At 35.8% G+C, this 18,066-nt stretch overlaps 1 protein-coding gene across 4 annotated transcripts in view; it reads right to left on the bottom strand.

Moving 5' to 3' along the window:
* Window positions 1–1,347: 1,347 nt before the first annotated feature.
* Window positions 1,348–18,066, bottom strand: part of WAC (WW domain containing adaptor with coiled-coil) — a 91,050-nt gene continuing 74,331 nt past the window's right edge. For 2 of the 4 annotated variants that reach the window (XM_008065733.1, XM_008065731.1), the window contains 7 exons: window positions 12,661–12,906; window positions 10,440–10,562; window positions 9,402–9,550; window positions 7,309–7,427; window positions 5,456–5,639; window positions 4,376–4,503; window positions 1,348–2,803 (listed from right to left, as the gene is read on the bottom strand). In XM_008065733.1, coding sequence (XP_008063924.1) covers window positions 2,734–2,803; window positions 4,376–4,503; window positions 5,456–5,639; window positions 7,309–7,427; window positions 9,402–9,550; window positions 10,440–10,562; window positions 12,661–12,906 — 1,019 coding nt within the window. In that variant the 3' untranslated portion in view covers window positions 1,348–2,733. Of the gene's footprint in view, window positions 2,804–4,375; window positions 4,504–5,455; window positions 5,643–7,308; window positions 7,428–9,401; window positions 9,551–10,439; window positions 10,563–12,660; window positions 12,907–18,066 lie in introns of all 4 variants that reach the window. The other 2 variants (XM_008065732.1, XM_008065730.1) reach the window with 1 other exon arrangement.

The following is an 18,066-nucleotide window of genomic DNA, read 5'->3' on the forward strand; positions in this document are numbered from 1 at the left end:
ATTTGAGCTATTAAAAAAAGCATAATGTCTTGAAAAGGGCTGAAGCATGAAGTTGAGTTTTCAGTGTGCTTAAAACCTGGAATAAGCTAGGTGTGGTGGCTCACGCTTGTAATCCCAGCACTTTGGGAGGCTGAGACAGGAGGATCGCTTGAGGCTAGGAGTTTGAGACCACCTTGGACAACAAAGCGAGACCCTGTCTCTACAAAACAAAAAAACCAAACTCTGGAATAGTCCAGATTTTTTAAATGCTATAGTAGTTAAACAGAAAAAACCAGAGTAATTAAAGTAAAAAAGTTCCCCAGGGGCTATTCATTATTTCTATTTTCAAATAGTCTGAACCAAGGTATATGTTCAAATCTACGACAATAGGCCAGCTAAATGAGGACCATTCTAGGACTGTAAATATTCTTAGTTACAAGTAGGTTAGGAGCTGGAAACCATGTCTGTATTAAAGTGCAGTATTTAAAATAATTTACTACAGAATCATATGTGGGTCAAATATTATAAAATATTTCCATAATATATTTTTGTTTTAATAACTGACCACTAAAGTTTCAAATTAGGCATCTTCTCCTAAATACATGTAACTCATTTACGGATAAGTGGTTTTTAGAACAAAAGAATAGAGTGACATAGGTCAATAAACAATTAGCAAATCAAATTCAAATATACTTAAACCACACGTCAAGTTGCCACCTGATCAGCAAACATTTGCCTATTACATTACCACTTTTTTCCAGAAGATACAGCGAGGAGTCTAGCTTAACACAGCTCTTTGGGGTTTCATTTACAAACACTAGAGTAAGTTCAGCAAATGTCAACAATCTCACAGATATGACCATTTCATGACGATATAATTAATGACATTTGTCTTTTCTTACACTTTAAATGTATTCTTAAGTTACAAGAAAAAAATTCAGCTTCCATAATAAGATTTTAATTCCTTTTAATTACACTGGAACCTTTTTATAGTTTAGAAAATACCAATGATACTATTGCTTACAGTTTACTTTTTAAATTTATGAAGAAGTCTAAGCATCAAATTCTATGCTTTAAATATGCTTAAAGCACAAGAGCAATTTTGAAACTTAGGTTAGTATTCCAGTATTCCAGAATGTGGTAACACTGACGATGACTAACATCAAAAATAAGCCCTTGGTGCTGGTAGTTTTGGAAGCACATATCTGCATCAATGGAAGAAAATAAACCCTCTCTAAATCAGATGTCAAGATTTTGAAGTTAAAAGATTTTCTCACACAGAAACTTGTGATCAGATATATTACTGGCAGTGTCAAGCTAAGGCCAGGTGACAAATATTTTACAAAGAAAAAAGTCAAAGTAATTCTGTAGTAGCAATAGTTTCTTTTTTTATTTTAATATACTTTAGGAAACAATATACAAAGCTGAGCTTTCCTACCATTTCCAGATAACAGCAGGAAGCTCCAATTACACCAATTCAGCGTTTTGTGAGGGCTAAGAACAGCAGTCAGCACCAGACTTGAACAGTTAGCTACAACACAGACATCCTTCAACATGAAATGTCGTACTAGCAAGACAGGTAAACCAGGGTTTAACAAATGACAACCACTTGGGAAGTGACTTAATCATTCTTGTTGAATTTCCTATTTTATTCAATATCTTATGCACAATTTCCTGTTAAGATGCTTTAAACAAAACCTCCCTTAAGGAATTATTTCAATTAAGTATAAATATTCAACAAGAATAGTTCTGATAAATGACCCCAGGCAGTTCAAATTTGAATGTGCATTGACCGAAGGAAAAGAAAAATAACAATGTTTGTTGTTTTAACATGTTTATTACAACAGATACAATTCACATCTGACTAGCTCTGCTTCCTCCTCCCCTCCCACAACCATGTTCATTGGGCCACTTCCTCATATTTGAGCAATCAATGTACTTTCAGCACACATGCCCAGCAGTACTTTTAAGTTCATTCTTACAGGGTGCAAATGGATTTCAATAATTTATACAAACAAGTGGGTTATGCTCAATCACTGCAATTTTAAGCTACTGTACACAGGAATGAAAAGGTTATAGAAAAGTGCCATAGCAACAGTGCCTTAAGAAAGGAGAAAAAGAGGAGTCTTAAAATATGGATAAAATCAGATCAAGGATTTCAGAGGGAAATGGAACACACGGGAAATGAAAAACATTTCTCTGCAAAACAAGTGGAGAAGCACTGCTCTCGATCAGGTGCAAGTGTGGAAACAGTTGTTTCATGATATTTTGTACACTGCCCAGATGGTTCAAAATCGCCTCCTTAGACACAGATCACCTGGCGCTTGCATTGAATTTTGAAAAATGCAAGATTTCTGAATGATAAATTAACCCCCCCCCAATTTTTTTTTTTTTTTTTTAAAAAAAGCTAATTTTGCAGACAGGTTTACATGTAAAAGGCTAGGTATTTAGCCACCTCAGCATTGATTAGTTTTGGATGTCTAAGCTCTGTTACACATGGCTTCCCATGGCTTCACTCTACAAAACATATTTACAACGTGAAGAATACATCTACAAGAAATCTACATGTCAAGGGTTTTACAAATCAATCTTGTATCTTTCCCCTGAATTGAATATCACAGACCCCGTCCCCTTGTCATATCCTTTGCCCAGCTTAACGGTCCAAAGTCTACTTAAATGCAGCTCAAAAATGTTAAGATTGGGCAACAGATTTACAGTTCCTGTACTCAAAATCATGTGCAATTATTCACATCTTCACACCATGAAGGAATTCTGATTTTTTAGCTTTTCGAGTTCCTTAATTTGTTGTCTCAAAAATAGTATCCTGAAAAATAAATGCAGACATCAGAACCAGTATAAACAAAATTTACAGAAAACCCAAGCTTTTAACTATAAACATCTTAAAAAGTAAAATGAGTAATTATTCTACTTACGGCTAAATACAGTAAGTCTCCTACATACGAACCTTCAAGTTGTTAACCATTAAAGATGTGAACGTGATGTCAGCCTCTGTTGCCATCTGTTGTACTGTACTTTTCAAGGTACTATATTGTAAGATTAGAAGTGTTTTCTTTTTTGTTTTTTATGTATTATTTGTGTGAAAGGTATTAGAAACCTATTATAGTACAGTACTATATAGCTGGTTGTGTTAATTGGGTACATAGGCCATCTTTGTTGGGTTTAGAGAACAAATTGGACTTACAAATACACTCTTGGAACAACTTGTTTGTACGTAGGGGACTTAACTGCAATTAAAAACAATATTATTTACAATTAAGATAAAATAACATGACACATATTAAAGCATCAGAATGACAAATGTTAAAATGCTTGATTTTCTCACCATCTCAATTTACTTTCAATATAATTATTTAATTAGTTAATTGATTTAAAACTCATTGTTCTACACAGTTATCACATTTAAAAAAGCATTAAATATTAAACACGAGATAAATCTATATTGAATGATCTCTGGCCCACAATGTAGTAAGACTAGAATTAACTAGGTTTAGGAGGCTAATCAATTAGAAGAGCAATTCTGAATGTAGATGTTGGTATATAAAAAATGCAGCCAAAAATTTAAAAATGAAACACAAACCCCCTTGTTGAACTAGATTGCCATGAACTTCTGTGAACTGTATTTACTGCCTGTACCCGTGAATTAGGCATCGTCACATACTGGCTTGATAGTTGACTGTGTATAAATAAATAGCATAATTTCCTAAAAGTCAAATGGTTTGTCTAGCAAGCCAAAATTAAGTTTTACATATGCTAGAACTAATTTCAGGGCAATTTAAGAGTAGAAGAACTCTAGATGATATTCAGAAAGTATTTCCAGATAGTTTAGTAATCATAAAGAATAAAAGTTCACTTTTCCAAGTTTACTATAAATCCCCACTTGATATTTACTAAATATTTATGGTTTCATGGCAAGATTAACTCCAACTGTAACCCAGGGACTTACATGGGACGTAAAGCCAAATGAAAGTGTGTCCTCAAATATGTAATAAGCACTTAAAAAAACCACCATGCTATTTACTGTGACTTAGATATTCTACTTGAGTGAAACACCAGATTAAGAAATCTGAGGAAGCATTTAGGTGAAAAAATCTTAAGACAGTAGATATACTATTTCACTAAATAAATTCTATCTATAACTTCCACAGAATCTATTGGTAATACAAGACAATATTAATAGTAATTATCAAGGGTCAAGAGAAAATCTACATGCCATATCACCAGGAATTTTTTAAAATTATGAAAATGCAGTTATAGACATAATACAGTATATCAAAGAGAACTTTAAATTCCAAAAGTAATATTTATGTTCTTTACCTTGACATAAGATATGTAATTATAGTAGAAACATAAAAACTTATTTCAGTGGAAACATTACCTTTGCTCTCGCAAAGTTGCTTGGATTTCACATACTCGGACTAAAGATCTTAAGTTTTTTAATTCAGTACAAATTTCTGACATGTGAACACTTCCCATGTTATGGGCTTCTTCACGTAACCTTGATGCCTATAATTAAAGAAATGAAGTTCACATAAAATATACTATATACAAAATAAAACATTACATTTCTGAGGAGAACTTTATACCAAGATTACAGAATGCTTTTTCTTTACACCAAAATGCTGGTGAGCTAAAGATGACTTTCTAAGAAATTGTCTCTCATGGTAGAAGGTGCTTATTTTAAAATTTTTCCTTTTCATTTCTTGAGAAAATAGCATTTCCAATCTTAGGATAGTGTAGCCCTAGGAAAAAGAGGGACTCATAATTTGAAGTTAATAAAAGATGATGGGTCAGCCAAAGAGACTGTCATTCCCACAAGTTCAGGTATAATAATGGTAAGTCTCACTATATTGCTGTATCATGAGATACACAACATATTCTCTGTAAACTTTCAGAACACTCCAGAGGATCAGTTATCTGATAAAAGGGAGAGGCAAGTAGCAATAATCAGAATGTACTAGGGTCCCTCATCCCAAAGCAAACACGTTTCCTAACTTCTAGTTGCTAGTCTAGTGGGAGAATCATATGAGATTAACAGTTCTAATGGATTCTGAAATGATCAGTGGCTGAGTGAGAAAAACACAGTGGCTCTGTGCCCCATCACTGTATTAACTGGGTGTCCTTTGGATAACCTAATTGGTCTTAGAGGCTTCACTGGCAACAGGGGAAAATTCATTATTTGTACTGCTTGGTGATTTTAAGCAGTGGAGAAAATAAAGTACTTAGCACTGAGCTAAATGCTGAGTACTTGATAACAGTAGCTACAATAATTACATTAAAATATTTTCTAAACCACAAAAAGTTATGTTGTAAACTATTTTATAAGTATATAACCAAATACTTTTAAATGACTATAGTTAATCAAATTAGATATTAGGTCAATATTAAATTTTCTTAAAGTTGAATTATCTTTTGCTAGTAAAATAAGGGCCAAGAATCATGTGGAATCGTGACATACTTGCTTCTCTGCATGATCTGCAGGCCATCCTTGAACGTGTTTGATGAGATTTTCATTGAAGTGTGCTGCTAGAGTAGGCGTTAATGAACACGGAGGTCGGGCAGATGAGTTTTGTGGTACAACTGTTGCATTTGATGCACTACTACTAGAAGTATGATTTGGACCAGGTGATGGACTTCTCTGGCTACTGAAGAGAAAACAGAATTGAATGTGTAGTATGTTTAAAAGCAGTATCAAGGTATCTTAGAAATTTCCTGTTAATACCTTTTACTAACTTAAAGATATCCAAATCTCTAAGAAAAATTCGTTATTTTAACGTCGAATAAACAGAATTAACAATCCAAAGTATACGAACATCATATATCTCTCAACACACTCTTGGGGGAGGGTGTGGTGGTGGTGAGGGGAAGAGACCTTTTAACACTACTGTCAGAATCAAATGTAAAATAACTGTACTCTCCAAATGCTACAGCACAACCTGTTATCTTTGTATACCAAACACTAGTAAGAATGTAACTAAAAAATGGTCACATTTTAACAACTATTAATTTAGGGCACATCTGAAGATTGTATTTAATATACATCTAGATAAGTAGGAAAAAAATACATATTGCCTTTGTTCAACATCAGATCAGTGTTGAATCAGAGGGTGAAATAACGTGAAGCAAAATACAGACATCTTGTTGGCTAGCACTGAACGAGACCAAAAAAAGAAAACCAAAAAAAACAAAAACAAAAACAAAAACACCCAAAACCAAAAAAACACTCTCAGGTTGTTTATCTTCTTTTAAAACTGAATGATTTGGGCCAGGGTTTGGGGACATGGTGGTGAGAACCAAAAATTTAATCACCCAAGTTGATTTCCTACCTGCTTCACCAGACTTGGCTCTGAATGAATTTCAGTTATTTCCAAAAACTAAATCTCCCAAAGGATGAAGAGTTTTCATCACTGAGGATATTTAAAATAATACTGCAGCCTCTAAAGACAATTTAAAAGAAGAATTTCCCAAAAATGTTCTGAGCAATGGCAACATTGCTGGAGTAAGAAGACAGCTTCCCAAGGTGATTATTTTGTAGGGAACAACTCTCATTTGGAGGTATAAGTTCTGAAATGCTTGTTTAGAAAACAACAATAAAAACAACAGTTGAATTACTTTGCCACCTCATAGCATGAAATAAAATTAGGAAAATCAATCAAATGAAAATCATTCATTCAACATATTTCATTTAAAGTTGTACTGTTAATGAACAAAGAAATGTGACAACACAATACAGCACTATATCACTATCTAAAAAGCAATCCGTAGAGGGTCAGAGTTAAAGCTACTGGGAAAGTCTGACATACATCAGTTGGGAAACATTGGCCCAAGTTTTAGATACGAGATTTTTGGCTTCATCAATACGCTCAAATCAAAACTGCTATGAGGAGGTTTTCAGAGATGTAATTCCAGTATTATAAAATCATGTGCCCTTTTCATACAAATGTCACATAATTTTAGTCCTATGCTATTCTACTAAGCAATAATTTTTTTTTTTGAAAAGCAAGATTTATTGAGAGGACAGAAAAGCTCCCACAGTGGAAGGGGATCCGAGGGGGTTGCCCCTAAGTCATAATTTTAAAGAAAAAGAGCCACTTTCTTCAAAATAACTCAGTTTTTACTACTAGAAACAATAACCTACTTGCTGTATACAAAATATGACTTTGTAAATTTTATAATATAAAAAGTTACTTTATCATAGATTCTTCTAAGATTAAGTTCTATTATGCATATATAATATTCAAATATTCAAACAATGCAGTATGCCATGTTAAAGAAAATAATGTAGTCTTAGTACATAGTATCAAAACTAACCTTGAGCGCTGAAGACTTCGAGGAGAGACAGGTTCATGACCCTGCTGCTTGTCAGCAGTTACAGGCTGCTGTGTGGCCGACTGTGACACAGGTCCTTGTTTAACTACTGGAGTACTAACCTGAAACATCAAAATCTGATGAGACAAGTTTCTATCACATAGGCAAATAGCAAAGAAACAAAAGAAAAGCAAAAGTTCTATTGATGGAACTTTCCTGCTATTTCTATTTTCTAGTGATTAAGGTAACAGGGTTGCCTTACTTCTGTTTCGAAATAACGTTAATATTAGGGATACATTTCATTGTATAAATTATTGTCTATGCCCCGAATCCAATCCACACCTCTCCTTCCAAATGCGGTTACACACTGTAAAATGTGGAGTTTTAAAGAAGCAGAATCAAAGGACTTTCCGATGGTCACACACCTAGAAGATAGTTAAGTTTTGAGACTTAGATCTAATTTCTTTGTAAAATGGTTCAAGGCTATAAAATTACTTTTCTATTGTACCAGCATAAGAAACTAACTCTCTTCCTTCAGCTTAGTTTTCTTTCTAACAGAGTACATTAAAATACTTCTTCTGATTTACTATTACTTTTATATCAGTAAAAGTATCTATGTTACTACATCACACAAATATAGGTAACTCAGATGTCAACCACAAATGGAGAAATATATAGAAAAGTCTATCAGAGAATGAGCTATGACCCATACAAAATTCAGTATGAGAGTTTTTCAAAGAGATGTTACCCTATAGAGGTAGAACAGCAGATCTATGATTGCCAAGAATATACAAATGCTACATCTATATTTAGATGCCACAGAGAGAGAAAACAAGCAGTTTAAAATATCAGCCCCAAATTGAGGCACCAAGGTTTTGTGATTAAATCACATCATTTTGCTGCTGTTTTTTTGTTTTGGGTGACTAATAATTCTCCCAAACACATGTGGAAATCTTGCTATTTCTGAACATTACCTACCAGTTCTAGTCAAGTTCTACATTAAGCTCAAATGTCCAATTATTTTTTAAAACAATTAGAAAAGTTTTTGAAGGCAAAAAAACTGATAGGCATCTGCTTAAAGGAACTGAAATGCTGATGTTCCAAGTGGCTATAAAACTAATACTACCACTTATTTCGCTTTTGGTCACTCTTTACTACTCCCTTACAATATCACCCTGAAGATAAGTTCTAAGCTCTAAAAATAAGGTCTCTTTTGCTGACACTCATTTTAATTCTCCCCTCAACAAAATACAGAACTGCAAAATAAACTAAAAATTATAACCTGGGCAACCCCCTCGGGTCCCCTCCCACTGTGGGAACTTTTTCTGTACTCTTAATAAATCCTGCTTTCTTAAAAAAAAAAAAAAATTATAATTTGGAATTTTAAAAATTCACCTGAATTGATCCTAAAACCTATATAAACCAATGGTCGACCTAAAAGGAAAAGCTCAAAGACCATCTTCAAGCTATGTTTCAATGCATTTTTATTTTGGGGCTTCTGCTTAAGACCTTATTTGAATAAAGAATTCTTTGGCATTACAATGTTTCAAACAGTCCACTGTTTTACAACTACTAAAAACAATTCCCCCCTACATTTACTATCACTAAGGATAAAAAATTTAAAAACCTACAACATGTATTTCATAAACGTTAAACTTTTTAATGTTTTACTGACAGCATGGTAAAAAGCAAAGAACGAGTGTTACAGGGATTTACCTATGAACTGTGGACAAGAATCAAATAAGGTGGACAAGAGTCAAAATTTCAAAGCAACAACGCAAGGTCCTGTCCACAGGTGACAGTAGACCAACAATTTCCTAACTGCTCTAAGAAGCCACCCATGTAAAATTTTTCATGGACAAGCACAGACAGTATAGCTTAGTAAAATGGGTTCTGTATTTGCTAATACCTAGGTTTCAAATTCTGACTCTAATCACAAAAACTATACTTAACTGCACCTACTGTCACTCACCTGCCATTCATTCTACTACTACCTCATTCTCAGAGGGCTTTTTCTAAAATATGGATTCTAAAAATTATTAAATTCATTTTCCAAAAGTAATTTCTTTCCCAGATTTCCCTCAAAGGCAACATACCTTTGGCTGTGATGAAACAGGAGGAGTACTAATCAAAGGTTTGATAGGGACTGTGTTAGTTTGAGGTGTGCTTATTCTAGGAGACACATACGATCTTGGGGATGACGCATCAGACGTTAAAGACATTGGAGATTGATTAGATGGCTGGGCTGTAAAAGAGTCAAACAATAAATTTCAAAAAACCCAAAAACCTTTGTAATACACATAGTGAAAGTCCTAGACACATCACATCCCATTTTGCCCAGAAAACACTTGTCTAAGTCAGAATCTGACTCCTCACTGGTCACACTGAGTGAGCTGTGTTAAGAGAGAAGCACACCTAGAGTAGCCCACTCTTCCTTTCTGAGGCTCGAACAGGAAGCTAAGCCTGAACCTGTTCTCACATGAAAGGCCTCCTTCCCATCCTTATTTCCTCTTTCTCATTATACTTTTAGGCTCAAGCTTCCCACACAGACCCCTGCTCATGAGCCTAGCCAAAGAGCTGTACGTCTGCATCATCATCATCATCCTTTCATTCCAGACCAGGCAATACTGCTGTTCATCAGCTTTCTGACAAAGTGACCCTTTCACCTGCCATTTTCTCCTATGTGCATCTCTTTCATTTGGAACCTTCATGAAGAGGGATAGCTAATTCAAAGCTGGAAATGAACATTTCTATGTCTAGTAAAATCTCCTGGCATTAACTAGAATCAAACTCCAACTCTTCAAATATATGCAATGTCCCACAAAGATAGAGGGTATATCATAGTTTACATTCAGTGTGAATAAAACGTTTCATTAACCACTTAAATTCGGAATTAAATATATACTATATCATTACAGGTAAGACACTGACTGACATATCTTAAGAAAAATGTCAAAGCTAGCACCATTTTTTAAAAAAGGGAAATAAAAATACCACTGTATGTGTGGTGTTACACACACAAACCAAATAAGAAATTATTGTAGCTAATCTCTTAAAAAATTCTTTAAAATTTTGCTATTAATTCCACAACAAAATCAGGATTCCATTCTAGAGATATTTCAGAGTATGAATACCTTGTGTGGAGAGCTGAGCAGCTTGAGAAATCAGAGATGTTATGTTGAAAGCAGAGGGTCCAGCAGTAAGAAACTTATGAATTATAGACTGCAGTGAGGCTTGTGTTACAGCTGCTGTAAGAACTAAAAACATATTATCTCCTAAGTTCAAATAAAAACAGGTGTCCATGCATTAGTAACAACTTGACAACTCAAAGACAACCCAGAGGAAGCTGTAATGTTTCAAACTAGAACTCTCAAAATAAAAGCCTAGAAGACAGGAGTGATATATAATAGGTCCAGGGATTTGAGGCAGAGAAAAAGAAACATAACTGGTCTACAATAAAGATAAATCAGCCGGGCTCGGTGGCTCAGCCTGTAATCCTGCGCCTTTGGGAGGCTGAGGTGAGTGGATTGCCTGAGCCCGCGGGTTCGAGACCCACCTGGGGAGCGAGACCTCACCTCTACAATAAATCAAAAAATCAGCCGGGCGTGGTAGTGCATGCCTGTAATTCCGGCTACTCGGAAGGCTCAGCGGAAGGATCGCCGGAGCCCAGCAGGCAAGGCTGCGGTGGCCGGGAGCGGCCACTGCACTCCAGTCTGGACAACCGAGTGAGACTCCAACTCAAAAAAAAAAAACCAACAAAAAAAAACAAAAGATAAACCAAATTATTATGTTCAGTTAAAGGAAGCCCCTCTATGAGACTTTTTAAAACTCTAGGCCGGGCATGGTGGCTCACGCCTATAATTTCAGCACTTTGGGAAGTGGAGGTAAAAGGATTACCTGAGTTCAGGGGTTTGAGACGAGCCTGGGCAACTTGGTGAGACCTCGTCTCTACAATAAATCAAAAAATTAGCCAGGCGTGGTGGCTCACATCTGTGGTTCCAGCTATTTGGAAGGCTGAGGTGGAAGGATCACCTGAGCCCAGCAGGTAAGGCTGCAGTGGCCATGAGTGTGCCACTGCACTCCAGCCTGAATGACAGAGTGAGACTCTGACTCAAAAAAAACCCCAAACAAAACAAAACAAAACAAAACAAAAACCCTCTAAAGAATGTTCATGGAAACACCCAATTATTCCAGAAAACTGTGTATTTTATGAGACTGCCTTTTTACACAAGCTGGCCACTCCAACAATCTTTTTAAAAAGCCAGTACTTAGAAATACGATGTATTTTTGATGCATAAGATCTTTTATTATGGACACTTTTTTTTTTTTGAGTTGGAGTCTCACTCTGTCACCCAGGCTGGAGTGCAGTGGCACACTCACAGCCACCCCAGTGCTGACCTGCTGGGTTCCAGCGATCCTTCCACCTCAGCCTTCCAAGTAGCTGGAACTACAGGAGCCTGCTACCATGCCTGGTTAATTTTTGATTTATTGTAGAGATGAGGTCTCACCAAGTAGCCCCGGGTTGGTCTCACACCCATGGGCTCAGGCAATCAACTTGGCTCAGGCAATCCACTTGCCCCAGCCTCCCAAAGTGCTGGAATTACAGGCTAAGTCACCGAGCCCAGTCAACACTTTCTTAAAGTATCAATATTAAAAGCCCCACTTTGCCTTAAGTAAAACATTTACCTACCAAACGAGAAAACTGCATGGTTATCTTAGAGAATGAAATCAAAATAGAAAAAAGTTGACAATAATAAGAGTAAATTAATGACCAGTTAGCCTGAGACAGCCTTATTTTTAGCATAAAGAAAACCTCACCTCTGTTATTACATAAAAATGTACCCAAATAAAAACCAAAATTCCTAGAAATTAAGAATATCTTAAATATTCCAAGTATTTAATTATCCTCATACAGGTTTTGAGAAATATACTGGAAATGCAAAGTTTTTATACTAGTTTTGACAAATGTTCTTTACTTGGCACACACCTATGTTTCTAGCTATCTGGAAAGCAGAGGCAGACACCTGAGCCCAGCAGGTAGAGGCTGCGGTGGCTGTGCACGTGCCATTGCCATTCCAGCCTGGGTGACCCAGTGAGACTCCGCCTCAAAAATAAATAAAAAATAAAATTTCACCATGCACGTTAGACACATAAAATGACTTATCTCCAGTAACTACCAGACACATAGTCAAGTCTTGAAACTATGGGGGAAATAAGTTCCAAATCCCAAAAATTAAAGTTCAAATACAAACTTCAAAAAGAAACAAAGACCATTTCTAAACTGAGGATTTTACAAATAACATAATTTTGCACAATGCAAATGAATATTTAAAAACTGTTATTATGAAAATTTACCTTCATTTATTTTAGATATGTCCACATTAGAATTATTAAGCTGCAGTGTAGCTTGCAAAGCAGGAAGCAACTGTCTAAGAAGATTTGGGTCCTGAAGTAATGGAGGTATTGGTGATTGTGGAACTGGAGAAACAGGGACTGCTGAAGCAGATGTTGGAGGTGCAGACGTGGGATTCAGTCCAGAGGCAGAAGACGTGGAAGGAGTTGTGCAAGAATGTGACACAGATTTGTCTCCTGATGTAGATTCTAAATAAAAAGAAAATAACAACACTGAAAAAAATTACTTGGAAACTGGAACAAACATCAAGAGTATCCGTCATGTGCCAGGTACCTAACAGAAATAATCTCATTTAACCCTTACAAGAGAGCACAGAGAAGGAGCTCTGTAAACAGTTGAATAGAATAATAAAATAGGCATTTTTATATCCCTCTTTCATGGGTGAGAAAGCTAAAGAGGAAAGGTTATGTAACTTGCACGAAGTAGCAAAATCTGATGGCTTCAGAACCATATCTGATTTGTTGGTGGGCATTCAGTTTGTTTCCAGCATTGTACTAAAACAAAGCTTGTTATGATAATTTTCTAATTTCTCCTTATTTACATATATCAGAGTTTCTTTAAGGGTACATACATAAAAAGGGAATTACTGGGAGTACCACCCTGTCTACTACAAGCAATGCTGTCTCAAGCAGTTATGTATTAATCACACACCTAAATAAGCCTCCATTAGGATAAAGGGACAATATAATTCTACAAGATGTTTTTATGTCTCATAAAAAAAGGTAAAAAATGCTTACCATCACAATAACAACTTATATCTAAATATGACAATGGCTTTATATTAATACAAACCAAGACAGGAAGCTTGGTGGTCACTATCCAGAACAGGACAACAATGTGATAAATGAGAGATTACTATTTTGAACTCTTATACTTAACAACTGAGTTTTCTAACTACATACTTTCCTTTTGTAATTAAATACACATTTAAAGATTTTTAGCACTAAAAAGGACTCCCTTAGTGGTAAAAACAAATAAACTCTACCTCATAGTATTTAGAAATAAAAGACGTATAAAACATGCATGGAACATTATTATTTGAAAGCTGCTGTTTCAAATTATTTATATATTCAATGAAATTGTATTTAATGCCCCAATTGCATTCTTTAATAGTAACTGACAAGCTACTATAGTAAGTCCCATACACATGAACCTTCGAGTTGCGAACGTGTGTTCCCATGTCTAATCACCTAAGTTCACATGTCTGGCATGTATTATTACGTGCATGCAACCTCTACCGTGGTTGCGCTTTTGTGTACTTTGCTGTACCCTCCTTCAGTCAGCAACTCTGCTTGCCTGTACACTTGATGCTAGCCCCTTTATGCCAGCTATTGTACTGTACTATTGTACTTTTCAAGGTACTATACTGTAAGGCTGAAAATTATTTTTTTGTTTTTATGTACTAATTGTGTGAAAAGTATCATAAACCTATGACAGTACAGTACTATACAGTCAATTGTGTCAGTTGGGTACCGGGCTAACTTTGTTGAACTTACAAACAAATTAGACTTATAAATGTACTCTTGGAACAAAATACATATATATATAGGGGACTCAAAGTAATATAAATCCTGAAATATAAATTCTACAAGTTCCGGCTAGACATAAAAATTTACATTTAAAACAAAACCACTTTAAAGTACATTGAATTTTTGTATATATACTAGGGGGGGACCCCCCTCAAAAACAGAATTATCTTTTAGAAGGTGGGGCCCCTTGTAGTATAGGCTTCCTTTGCTAGGTAAGTGTTCTAGGAACCCACTGGCATAAATGAACCAGCTAAGTGTTCTTGTGAGAGGCTACGCTTGGCTTCAGTGAATTTCCTTTTGGAGATTTCTTTCAACATGTTTGCCCATTTCATGACAGGTGATTTAGAAGCACACCTGCCCACAGAACACTGAGTGTTCAGCAATTTTTGATGTAAAAATGGTATAACCCCCATGCCCCACCCTCCCTATTCACCCGATCTTGTCCCCAGCGACTTTTTTTTTTTTTTTACCCAGATGAAAAAAGTCTTTAAAGGGACACATTTGGTAGATGTGGAAGAGGTGAAACAAAAGAGCAGCAGAAGCACTAAAAGTAATCAAAACCCATGAGTCCAAAAGCTGTTTTGAACAGTGAAAAAAGCATCTCGATAGGTGTGTTGCATCAAATGGAGAGTACTTTGAAGGTGACTGAAGTTTAAACATATAGGAATAATTATACACTTTATTATAAATAAATTCTGAGTTTTTTTTGGGTGGCCATGGTATTTACATCCTAATATTAGAGGAAAACAAAGATATCTTTAACATCAAGAAGTAGATGGATTTCAAAACTTACAAGAAGCAAGATAATTATGTCCAAAGTATTAGAAACCAGAATATTTCAAAGAATACAAACTATCCAACAAAAAAATGTACAATAACACATAAAAAGATATTTTAAAGAAACCTGAATGGCTAAAAAACACAAGAAAAAACACCCAATTTCATTAATGACCAAGAAAATGTAAATTCATCAAATAGTGAAAATTTAAAAGCCTGACAATACTAAATACTGACAGAGTAATGAGAACACTTATTTCACATTTCTGGTGGAGAATAAATTGATACAAACATACTGGAAAGTAATCTGGCATTATATAGAAAAGGTGAAAATACAAACACTTCATGACCCAGTAATTCCTCTTTAGGTATTTACCCTTAAAGAAATTCATACATATAAATCAGGAGAAACAAAAAAAATTATAACAACACTGTGCCTGCTTTATTTTGGCACAAACCTGGAAGCAAACTGAATATCCACCAACAAAAAAATAAGCACAAACTGGTATTTTCATACTGTGGAATTTTTATGAACACAGTGACTTTAATGGAGAAAAAAAGAATATTAGAAACATAGACTCTTGGGTAACAACAGACTTGACTATTAAGATGTTCCTACACATTTTCTTATAATACTGGTCTAAAGACTTAACTACGAACATTTGCTAAAGTATCTTTAAATCCTCAAATATACCCGTATCCTGAAGATTTTCAAGACCATACATGTAATACTAGTAAGCTTAATGACAATAACTCTCTTGTCAGTCTTTTTACGACACTATACTATAATGGTCAAAAGAACGAGAATAATAGTTCTCTGAAGTGTGGATCTCACAACTGTTTTAAGTACAGTTCAAGGGTGTGTTGATTAACCATGACCAACTCAGAAGGCCTAAACATTTTCATTTTAATAAGGCATACAATTTAAAGGAAAATTCTAGGCTGGGCGAGGTGGCTCAAGCATGTAATCCCAGCACTTTGGGAGACCGAGACAAGAGAAATGCCTGAGCCCAGGGGTTCGCGACCAGCCTGGGTAACTTGGCAAAACTTTGTCTCTACAATAAATCGAAAAATTAGCCAGACATGGTAGCGCGCGCCTATGGTTCCAGCTACTCGGAAGGCTGAGGCTGAACGATTGGCTGAGGCCCAGCAGGTTGAGGCTGTGGTGGCCTTGAGTGTGCCACTGCATTCCAGCCTGGGCGGCAGAGTGAGAGTCCAAACTTAAAAAAAAAAAAAAAAAGAAAATCCTTGCGTCTAGCAGACTGCCTATAATTTTCAATTTTGTTGTTCTGGATTCATAGGCAAATATAAAGAAACTGGAAGAAAATGATTACAAATGTTTTCCTTGTGAAAAATCTGCAGTCAGCTATTATATATTATGGAGCAATCAATAAAAATCTGTATTAGCAGTTTTCTCAGGATCATATCCCTTTTAAAAGCTCATTCACATACAACTTCAAGGCATCTTGATTAATGTTCAGAATGAAACAAGTTCTATGTTTTTGCTTACTGCACAATTAAATTAGTACTAGTATCCCTCTGAAATGATCCTGTTATTTCTATAGATTTTCTTCTGCTTTTAAGGACAGGTAGAAAAGCAAGCTGAAGGAGGGACAAAGTGCTTTCAATTTTGTTTTGATGCTGCCAAATCTATTCGCAGATTGGAAAACTTAAGGGATTAAAAATAGTTCAGTTTTGTCCTTCAAGTCAAGCAAAGGAAACACCCCAAAATAGAAAACTAAAACACATCATCAAGAAATAGTGTAAAAAAACTAAACATCTTTAATTTCTACTTAATAAGTTTATTAATAGGATAACCTGAAGATAGACTTTGTTTTGCAGTTTTGTAAGAGAGGATGAGTCATATCTCGGTATTGATTCTACTTAATACTTATGGGACCTTTGGGACAAGTGACATTCCAAAATTTCTCCAATAAAAGGTTTCATTTTGAGTGTTAGCTCTCAAAAGACTGCTATCAGAATCACTTCTGAAGTTAAAAAAATACAGATAACTGGGCTCCGACCCAGATCTAATGAGGCTTGGGTCTACGTACAACTTGTAAAAGTTCTATGGTGATTCTGGCATCCTTGGTTACTTATTAAAAAAAAGACTGTAGAACCTGCAAGAGTCCTTTTAACTTTAAAAACAAAGGAAACATAAGACCAAATTTTAAAAACTATTAAATGTCCTACAAAAGCAAGTTACAAGTCATTTAAGTATTTCTTATATTATGTGCCTCAATCCACACGCATAATTGGAAACTAGTAACTGACTGAGTTTAATAATTAGCACGAACATAAAATGCAATTCTTTTTTTTTTTGAGTTGAAGTCTCACTCTGCTGCCCAGACTGGAGTGCAGTGGCCCGCTCCCGGCCACCGCAGCCTCGACCTGCTGGGCTCCGGAGATCCTTCCAAGTAGCTGAAATTACAGGTGCACACTACCACATTCGGCTAATTTTTTGATTTATTGTAGAGATGAGGTCTAGCCAAGTTGCCCAGGCGGGTCTCAAACCCGCGGGCTCAGGCAATCTACTCACCTCAGCCTCCCAAAGCACAGGATTCCAGGCTGAGCCACCAAGACCGGTCATAAAATGCTATTCTGAGAGGTTTTATCATTAAAATATGATGGAAGGTATAAGTTTTATAAGTGTAGGCTGGCTGCCCCTCCTCTCTGTTCGGAGTGCCCTAACACAAATCGATCCCTTCACTCAGCATCTTCTATTATATCATACTGTTTATTATCCCTCCCTTCTACTAGAACATGCTCTTCTCCAGGAGAGGAATTTTGTTATATTTATCATCTCTGTGGTCCTAATAAAAAATGGCACTTGGCACCAAAATGGCATCAACACACATTTGTTGACCGGATGCCAGTCAGTGAGTGGATTCTGCAACACAGGTCCTGGTGCATGTGTATGTGTGCTTTCTCTCAAACTCTAGGCCAGTTTTTTGAATAGGCTCAAAACTGATGGTGCTGGGGAGCAGGCCTTAGGACTCTATCAATATAATGGCCAAAGAAAACAATGGATAGCTTATTTTA

This window comes from Carlito syrichta, unplaced genomic scaffold (genome assembly GCF_000164805.1).
Source record: "Carlito syrichta isolate Samal-C Ts95f unplaced genomic scaffold, Tarsius_syrichta-2.0.1 Scaffold308802, whole genome shotgun sequence".
NCBI lineage: Eukaryota > Metazoa > Chordata > Mammalia > Primates > Tarsiidae > Carlito > Carlito syrichta.